The 9,327-nt window shown below is 39.8% G+C and overlaps 1 protein-coding gene across 1 annotated transcript in view; it reads right to left on the bottom strand.

Moving 5' to 3' along the window:
* The window catches only part of cog5 (component of oligomeric golgi complex 5), a 26,295-nt gene extending 21,473 nt beyond the window's left edge, over positions 1-4,822 (bottom strand). The window contains exons 1-6 of the mRNA XM_034163895.1: positions 4,723-4,822; positions 3,586-3,725; positions 2,909-2,966; positions 2,569-2,623; positions 2,114-2,183; positions 1,695-1,815 (exon numbers count right to left, since the gene is read on the bottom strand). Of these exons, the coding sequence (XP_034019786.1) occupies positions 1,695-1,815; positions 2,114-2,183; positions 2,569-2,623; positions 2,909-2,966; positions 3,586-3,725; positions 4,723-4,801 (523 nt within the window). The 5' untranslated portion in view covers positions 4,802-4,822. The remainder of the gene's footprint in view (positions 1-1,694; positions 1,816-2,113; positions 2,184-2,568; positions 2,624-2,908; positions 2,967-3,585; positions 3,726-4,722) is intronic.
* Between the last annotated feature and the right edge of the window lie 4,505 nt (positions 4,823-9,327).

Here is a 9,327-nt window from a genome sequence, read left to right on the forward strand (position 1 = left end):
TAGGAACCAGAGCAGGTGAAGAGTTCTGAGATGAGAATAAAATCTGGAATCAAAGCGTGATGCCAGAAAGCAATCAAAGACAGACTCAGTTATTGAAGTCTGGTTCAACTTTCACAAATATTTAAAGAGCTTTTAACATCCACAATGTCAAATCATTCTTACTGTTAGAGAATATTTCACTTACAGGAGAAGTAATGAGTCGCGGCTCCACTACAAACATAACAACATTGAAACCGTTAGACTTTGCAGACACTGAACCAGGCCAAAGCTTTTCGCAGCCAGTGGAAATTCTGAGCACGTGGTTGGAGAGCAGACAAACAGATGCAGGCTGTCAGAAACACTTCTCAACGATAACACCAAGCACTCTGATAAGTAACACGGAACATAACTGAGGTCACGCCATCCTTCAGATAAAAACCAGCCATAACTGAAGGTGGTGACCTCACTGTCTACAAGTCAGCAATCAAAATCTGATCCATCGCTTTCATTACTGATAAAGAGCGAATGTGACCAGCAACAGCTGGACGCAGAGCACAAATAAAAATCAACAAATACAGCAAATACAGCTTAATAAGCGCAGCCAACAGAAACACATGCACTAGAGGTCAAAGGTGAAGGTGCAGTAGCGGGAACCGCTTGTTTATAAGCCGCAGACAGCATCACGTATTACTGAAACAGCATACTGTATGTACTAGTACCACATACTCCAGTACTGTGGTGGTGTTGTTGTTGTAATTTCCCCCTGGGATCAATAAATTATTTCCCTCCTTTCTGTCAAAGTAGTTTTTCTTTCCACGACCAGTACAGCGAAGACGAACACGGCTAATGGCTCTGTGTGTTTAACGGCAGGCTTACAGCCTGAGGCTGGTCTGATTGATTAAAGCGTGCACTAAAACATGAACACATGGATTTTGCACACCGAGCACTCCACTGTCTAGAGTGCAACAGTGCGCACAGATGAACTTTAAGGATGGTGACCTGGTGAGCATGTGAATCAGATGGCTCGAAGGACAAACAAACATTCAGCACTCGAGAAGAAGGAAACAGTGATGTCACATCCTGTTTGCAGCCGCCTCTCTGACGCCGCTAGCTTTTAATCCATTGTCCAACAATCAGTTACACTGTGCACATTAAGTAGTGAAGTTTTTCTTTATTAGTGGGTCAACAGAAAATCTCATTTTAAATTACTTAAAAAACAAAACAAAGCTCTTATTAAATTACAAGCTTTATAAGGGCCAATCTTCAGTGTGATGTCAGTGTAACGTTGCTTATCAAGCTTCATTTATGATTGATAACCTCAACACAACACAGACACCATCTAAAGTTAACACTTTAACTTTGCCCAACTCTAACACACGCTTTCTTTGAACATCTTTAATGACATCACAGGAGTACTCGTCCCTTTGACTGCTGGAAGAGTTGGTCCCAGAACCTTCTGCACAGAAGCTCAGTGCTCAAACCACTGAATCACCACGTCCAGCTTTACTGTGACACAAAAGTGCTGAACTACGGAGCACGCTGCCCACTCTGACCCACAAATACAGAATAAAGATGAAGAAAAAGAAGAAGCTTCACTTACTCACTTTACCGCAAAACTGAAATTCTTTTATTTATTCACTTTTAATGACATCTCATGCAGTTACTTCGTGGCCCACCAAGGGTCAGCAACCCACACTTTTGGAATTGGTTCTTACCCAGTTCGTTGAGACTTTGAGCAGCCTTTGTGATCTCTCTGCTGCCGCCCTGCAGCTGACCCTGAAGCCTTTTGCTCAGATACAAAATTCTAATGATTCGCCGCAGCAGGTCACAGGCCACCTGGAGGGGAGGAGGAACAACTACATCAACTTTATCCTTCTGCTTCTGCCAAGCCAAAAACCAGAATAAAAAAGTCCTGTCGTCATCTGGTTTCACAGATTCCATCCCAAACTTAACAGTTTCTATTCCTTGTAGACTAACATTCGCAGAAACCTCTGTGAAAATACAGCAAATGATGAGTTTAGTAAGAACCTACTCAGTTCAGGTCCCTCTTTGCTGAGAAAAGGTTTAAAGGACACAGATGCCATAATGTCAGAGATGCTCACACAAAAAGTTCAAGTGTGTGGTGGAGGCTCACCTGCAGCCTTGCAAGCTGGGTAATACGAGCCATAATCTTGTTGTACGGGTCAACAATCTTCATCCTGATCCTGGAAAGTCATGCATGGCTTCATTGTTCCATTCAGAACCACAAGTGTACAAATTACAGGAAACATGACAAACTTGTGCTGCAGTCTTACTAAACTGGAAAAACTTTAAATCCATTTTACAAATGTTGGCATCTGACTTAACGGTGGGAGACAATCAAGACGATGTGATTCAGTTTGGCTCTGAGACCAAAAGATACTCTGAGGGACTTCACTAATGTCAACAAATAAAATCAGTTCAGAGAAGAGTGTTGACTATTCACAATATTATTCCTACAGAGAAATGCTTAGCATGACTTATTTTATGTCATTTGTATGTACACAAATGGAGCAGAGCCTGTGGCTGCTGAGAACGTGAAGCTTTCTGATGTAGGGAAGACCGGTTTACCTTTCAACAGCTGCCTGCAGAGCACTGATCCTCGTTTGCATCATCTGAAGCACACCTGAAAACAACAACATTCCTTTAAGTTCACTTTTTTAAACTACACCAAGGACCACCTTAGGCCATGCAGGACCATGAGTCTTCAGATTTTCATTCCGACCGATCAAGTCAGCACCTTGAGAAGACCTGCTGAGAGGATCAGCAAGGTCACCCAGATAGATTCACACCAGATTAATGGTAATATCTTACAGATAAATGGGGAAGTGGAGCAAAAAAACAGTATGGACCTTTAACAGAATGCTGAAAGGTTACTGTGTTTATCTTCATGTTACAATATGTTTATTACCTTCGAGTGACTCAATGCCAGTTGCCTGAGCCAGTAAGTCTTCATGTCTGGCCACCACCTATCAGTAAGAAACGCAGTGTGGATGAAGGGTTCACATGACTAAATGCAAAACAGGAAAAAACCTTGATGTGGAGCTTTATGACATCACTGTTTCAGAAAACAACTGTGGTTCAGCATCCAAAATGAGCAATCTTTATTGAAAAAAGCAACTCCATCCATTAGGGTGCACCCTTCAGCAGAGTTCAAGATTCTTTTATTACTGTTTGTATAGAATAATTTTCCCCCAGTAATTATATGCTGTTAACAGACAACAGCCACATTTGAAAAATTACAGTGATTTCTTTTTATATCAGCCACCAAGGCCCAAATCCACAGGAAGCCTATAAATAAAAGTTAGGCTATTTATAGGCAGATAAAAAATATATCATGACCCACAGCCAAAAGTATAGGGTGGGAAAAAAACAAAAAACAAAACAAAGCTGAACAGCTTCCCATAATCATATTTCAACAAACATTGACATTACATCCTGATCAAACATCACACTAAAACACAATATTGACACAGCATGCCAAAGCCACGTCGCCACATGCAGTTATAAATGCTCTCCGCGAATCTGCCTTAATGAGGCACTGGAGGTACATGTGGGCAGGGCCCATGGGCTGGCGTTCTATGATACCTGGCTGTGCAGCTCCTTGTCCAGCTGGCTGATGCCCTGCGCCAGTTTGGCCAGCTGTTCGGCGATGACCGCATGATGAATGGCTTGTGCTGTGTATGTCTTCACATCAAAGTCCTCAGAGAGAAAGTCAGAGTAGCACTCTGCAAACACAGCAACACATCATTCTGTGTGTCACCGTATCGTCAACACACCTAATAGGTGTGGGCAGAGCAGCTGATGACATTTATAACCAACAAAACTTTAAACTGTGATAGTATTTGCAAAAACAGCAATTTACAATTTGACAAATTTGTCCAGGTAACTGAAGAACAAAGTCAAGCCATCGGGCCCGGTAGTTCAAAAGGTTATCATTGCAATTCAATAGATCTACAACCAGTAAGCCTCATTCTTTATGCTATACCAATCAATCTTGAATATTGGTTTGCTATCAACTGTAATAGCTGTACTGTTCCACAAAGTTTATTCATCATTTGATCATTTTCCATAAATAATGAATGCCTGTGGAAATTTGACAACAGCAATATTAATCTTGTTCACTTCATTACCACATTTTAAAAGAAACTCAAGCCTTCCTAATTATTTTAACAGTGGTCTTTAATATTACACATAAACGCTTCGCTTTTATTTTTTTCATACAGCAAAATAAAATCAAAATGATTATTTATTTAACATGATGTTCCACTCTTTATTGACATTTATAAGTTTGTAAGATTAGGAAAGTGGATATTAAAATATTTACTTAAAATTGATTTTAAAAATACTTATTTGTAAAACATAAAATAAAATAAAATAAAATAGCATTTTCCAAAAGGTGATTATTAAAGTTTCTCATAAGGTTAAGGATAAATATATTAAATATATAATAGATTATCGGATCAAATTAAAATCTCCTCATCGTTAATATATCGTACACTTTTCCCATTTTCTGCAGTTTAATTAAGGTTAATTTTATTATTATTAAAACAAAAATAATCCAGTAATTAGTCGGTGATCATTAAATCTGTTCAAGCACCTCATCTGAAACGTTTCATTACAAAATAAACTAGAGCCCTCAAAATTGCAGCTTCCAGTACTTTGTCTCAATAATTTGATTAAAATATGACACATAAAACTACTTTTTGATATAAAACTATTTACCGTCTGACAGAAGACACTTTTTATTCTCCTCCATGTTGACACTTCCGCAAAAGCCAACCTTTTTTTTTTTCGGGATCATTGGCTGTTGTCAAACATGCGTTACTGCCACCAAGTGGTCAGGAGTATGAACAACCGCCTTAAAAATAAATCAATCGATAAAATCAAATGAAACTCCTGTTGTACTGACACGTGCTGATCGCTAGAGGCCCGCTTTTTCACCCTCATGCATGTTTCACTTATTTTTTACCTAAAAGTGAAAATTTGATTGAAATACAGAGCTCTAAAACCTCTGACTGACTCATTGTCTAGTTTGACCAAATCAACTTTTTTATTCTAAATAAATTAATGTAAACTTTATAAACTTTGAAAATATTATTGAGGAATTGAAGATACTGAAAATTTGCTTCTCATTCATCCGTTTCCATAGTAATTTCTGCAGTCTTATTTCAGAAGTTATAAAGACAGTTACCGTTATAGACATTAATTACAGCCATTATACACACACAATTACCTCTACTGGTGGTTGGCTCTCACTGCGGTATTGTATCACTTCCTGTTCCGGAGCACAGCGGTGTTTTTCTGTATCTGTTAGCTGTTTAATCTGCGCAGTTAGATTGATCTAGTTATCTAGATTACGATTTGTTTCACAGTGTAATCTGTACGTGCCTTAACTAAAGCACTCCTTCTGCTGAATCACCTCTAAATTATTTACACATTATTCACTTTGCGTGTCTTTAGGAATCTGCTATTTTAGCGTAGCTACTAGCTCTTAGCCGATTTAGCATGGCGGCTTCTCCTGTCTCTCCCGCACTTTTCTGCTCTGGGTGTGAAATGTTTAGTTATTCCTCGGCCTCCTTTAGCAGTAATGGTACTTGTAATAAGTGCATCTTATTCGTAGCTTTGGAGGCCAGGCTGGGCGAATTGGAGACTCGGCTCCGCACCGTGGAAAATTCTACAGCTAGCCAGGCCCCTGTAGTCGGTGCGGACCAAGGTAGCTTAGCCGCCGTTAGTTTCTCTCTGGCAGATCCCGAGCAGCCGGGAAAGCAGGCCGACTGGGTGACTGAGGAGGAAGCGTAGCCCTAAACAGAAGCCCCGTGTACACCGTCAACCCGTTCACATCTCTAACCGTTTTTCCCCACTCGACGACACACCCGCCGAGGATCAAACTCTGGTTATTGGCGACTCTGTTTTGAGAAATGTGAAGTTAGCGACACCAGCAACCATAGTCACTTGTCTTCCGGGGGCCAGAGCAGGCGACATTGAAGGAAATTTGAAACTGCTGGCTAAGGCTAAGCGTAAATTTGGTAAGATTGTAATTCATGTCGGCAGTAATGACACCCGGTTACGCCAATCGGAGGTCACTAAAATGAACATTAAATCGGTGTGTAACTTTGCAAAAACAATGTCGGACTCTGTAGTTTTCTCTGGGCCCCTCCCCAATCGGACCGGGAGTGACATGTTTAGCCGCATGTTCTCCTTGAATTGCTGGCTGTCTGAGTGGTGTCCAAAAAATGAGGTGGGCTTCATAGATAATTGGCAAAGCTTCTGGGGAAAACCTGGTCTTGTTAAGAGAGACGGCATCCATCCCACTTTGGATGGAGCAGCTCTCATTTCTAGAAATCTGGCCAATTTTCTTAAATCCTCCAAACCGTGACTATCCAGGGTTGGGACCAGGAAGCAGAGTTGTAGTCTTACACACCTCTCTGCAGCTTCTCTCCCCCTGCCATCCCCTCATGACCCCATCCCCGTAGAGACGGTGCCTGCTCCCAGACTACCAATAACCAGCAAAAATCTATTTAAGCATAAAAATTCAAAAGAAAAAATATAGCACCTTCAACTGCACCACAGAATAAAACAGTTAAATGTGGTCTATTAAACATTAGGTCTCTCTCTTCTAAGTCCCTGTTGGTAAATGATATAATAATCGATCAACATATTGATTTATTCTGCCTTACAGAAACCTGGTTACAGCAGGATGAATATGTTAGTTTAAATGAGTCAACACCCCCGAGTCACACTAACTGTCAGAATGCTCGTAGCACGGGCCGGGGCGAAGGATTAGCAGCAATCTTCCATTCCAGCTTATTAATTAATCAAAAACCCAGACAGAGCTTTAATTCATTTGAAAGCTTGACTCTTAGTCTTGTCCATCCAAATTGGAAGTCCCAAAAAACAGTTTTATTTGTTATTATCTATCGTCCACCTGGTCGTTACTGTGAGTTTCTCTGTGAATTTTCAGACCTTTTGTCTGACTTAGTGCTTAGCTCAGATAAGATGATTATAGTGGGCGATTTTAACATCCACACAGATGCTGAGAATGACAGCCTCAACACTGCATTTAATCTATTATTAGACTCTATTGGCTTTGCTCAAAAAGTAAATGAGTCCATATCTTAGATCTTGTTCTGACTTATGGTATGGAAATAGAAGACTTAACAGTATTCCCTGAAAACTCCCTTCTGTCTGATCATTTCTTAATAACATTTACATTTACTCTGATGGACTACCCAGCAGTGGGGAATAAGTTTCATTACACTAGAAGTCTTTCAGAAAGCGCTGTAACTAGGTTTAAGGATATGATTCCTTCTTTATGTTCTCCAATGCCATATACCAACACAGTGCAGAGTAGCTACCTAAACTCTGTAAGTGAGGTAGAGTATCTCGTCAATAGTTTTACATCCTCATTGAAGACAACTTTGGATGCTGTAGCTCCTCTAAAAAAGAGAGCTTTAAATCAGAAGTGCCTGACTCCGTGGTATAACTCACAAACTCGTAGCTTAAAGCAGATAACCTGTAAGTTGGAGAGGAAATGGTGTCTCACTAATTTAGAAGATCTTCACTTAGCCTGGAAAAAGAGTCTGTTGCTCTATAAAAAAGCCCTCCGTAAAGCTAGGACATCTTTCTACTCATCACTAATTGAAGAAAATAAGAACCCCAGGTTTCTTTTCAGCACTGTAGCCAGGCTGACAAAGAGTCAGAGCTCTATTGAGCTGAGTATTCCATTAACTTTAACTAGTAATGACTTCATGACTTTCTTTGCTAACAAAATTTTAACTATTAGAGAAAAAATTACTCATAACCATCCCAAAGACGTATCGTTATCTTTGGCTGCTTTCAGTGATGCCAGTATTTGGTTAGACTCTTTCTCTCCGATTGTTCTGAGTTATTTTCATTAGTTACTTCATCCAAACCATCAACATGTTTATTAGACCCCATTCCTACCAGGCTGCTCAAGGAAGCCCTACCATTATTTAATGCTTCGATCTTAAATATGATCAATCTATCTTTGTTAGTTGGCTATGTACCACAGGCTTTTAAGGTGGCAGTAATTAAACCATTACTTAAAAAGCCATCACTTGACCCAGCTATCTTAGCTAATTATAGGCCAATCTCCAACCTTCCTTTTCTCTCAAAAATTCTTGAAAGGGTAGTTGTAAAACAGCTAACTGATCATCTGCAGAGGAATGGTCTATTTGAAGAGTTTCAGTCAGGTTTTAGAATTCATCATAGTACAGAAACAGCATTAGTGAAGGTTACAAATGATCTTCTTATGGCCTCGGACAGTGGACTCATCTCTGTGCTTGTTCTGTTAGACCTCAGTGCTGCTTTTGATACTGTTGACCATAAAATTTTATTACAGAGATTAGAGCATGCCATAGGTATTAAAGGCACTGCGCTGCGGTGGTTTGAATCATATTTGTCTAATAGATTACAATTTGTTCATGTAAATGGGGAATCTTCTTCACAGACTGAAGTTAATTATGGAGTTCCACAAGGTTCTGTGCTAGGACCAATTTTATTCACTTTATACATGCTTCCCTTAGGCAGTATTATTAGACGGTATTGTTTAAATTTTCATTGTTACGCAGATGATACCCAGCTTTATCTATCCATGAAGCCAGAGGACACACACCAATTAGCTAAACTGCAGGATTGTCTTACAGACATAAAGACATGGATGACCTCTAATTTCCTGCTTTTAAACTCAGATAAAACTGAAGTTATTGTACTTGGCCCCACAAATCTTAGAAACATGGTGTCTAACCAGATCCTTACTCTGGATGGCATTACCCTGACCTCTAGTAATACTGTGAGAAATCTTGGAGTCATTTTTGATCAGGATATGTCATTCAAAGCGCATATTAAACAAATATGTAGGACTGCTTTTTTGCATTTACGCAATATCTCTAAAATCAGAAAGGTCTTGTCTCAGAGTGATGCTGAAAAACTAATTCATGCATTTATTTCCTCTAGGCTGGACTATTGTAATTCATTATTATCAGGTTGTCCTAAAAGTTCCCTAAAAAGCCTTCAGTTAATTCAAAATGCTGCAGCTAGAGTACTGACGGGGACTAGAAGGAGAGAGCATATCTCACCCATATTGGCCTCTCTTCATTGGCTTCCTGTTAATTCTAGAATAGAATTTAAAATTCTTCTTCTTACTTATAAGGTTTTGAATAATCAGGTCTCATCTTATCTTAGGGACCTCGTAGTACCATATCACCCCAATAGAGCGCTTCGCTCTCAGACTGCAGGCTTACTTGTAGTTCCTAGGGTTTGTAAGAGTAGAATGGGAGGCAGAGCCTTCAGCTTTCAGGCTCCTCT

This window comes from Thalassophryne amazonica, chromosome 22, assembly GCF_902500255.1.
Source record: "Thalassophryne amazonica chromosome 22, fThaAma1.1, whole genome shotgun sequence".
NCBI lineage: Eukaryota > Metazoa > Chordata > Actinopteri > Batrachoidiformes > Batrachoididae > Thalassophryne > Thalassophryne amazonica.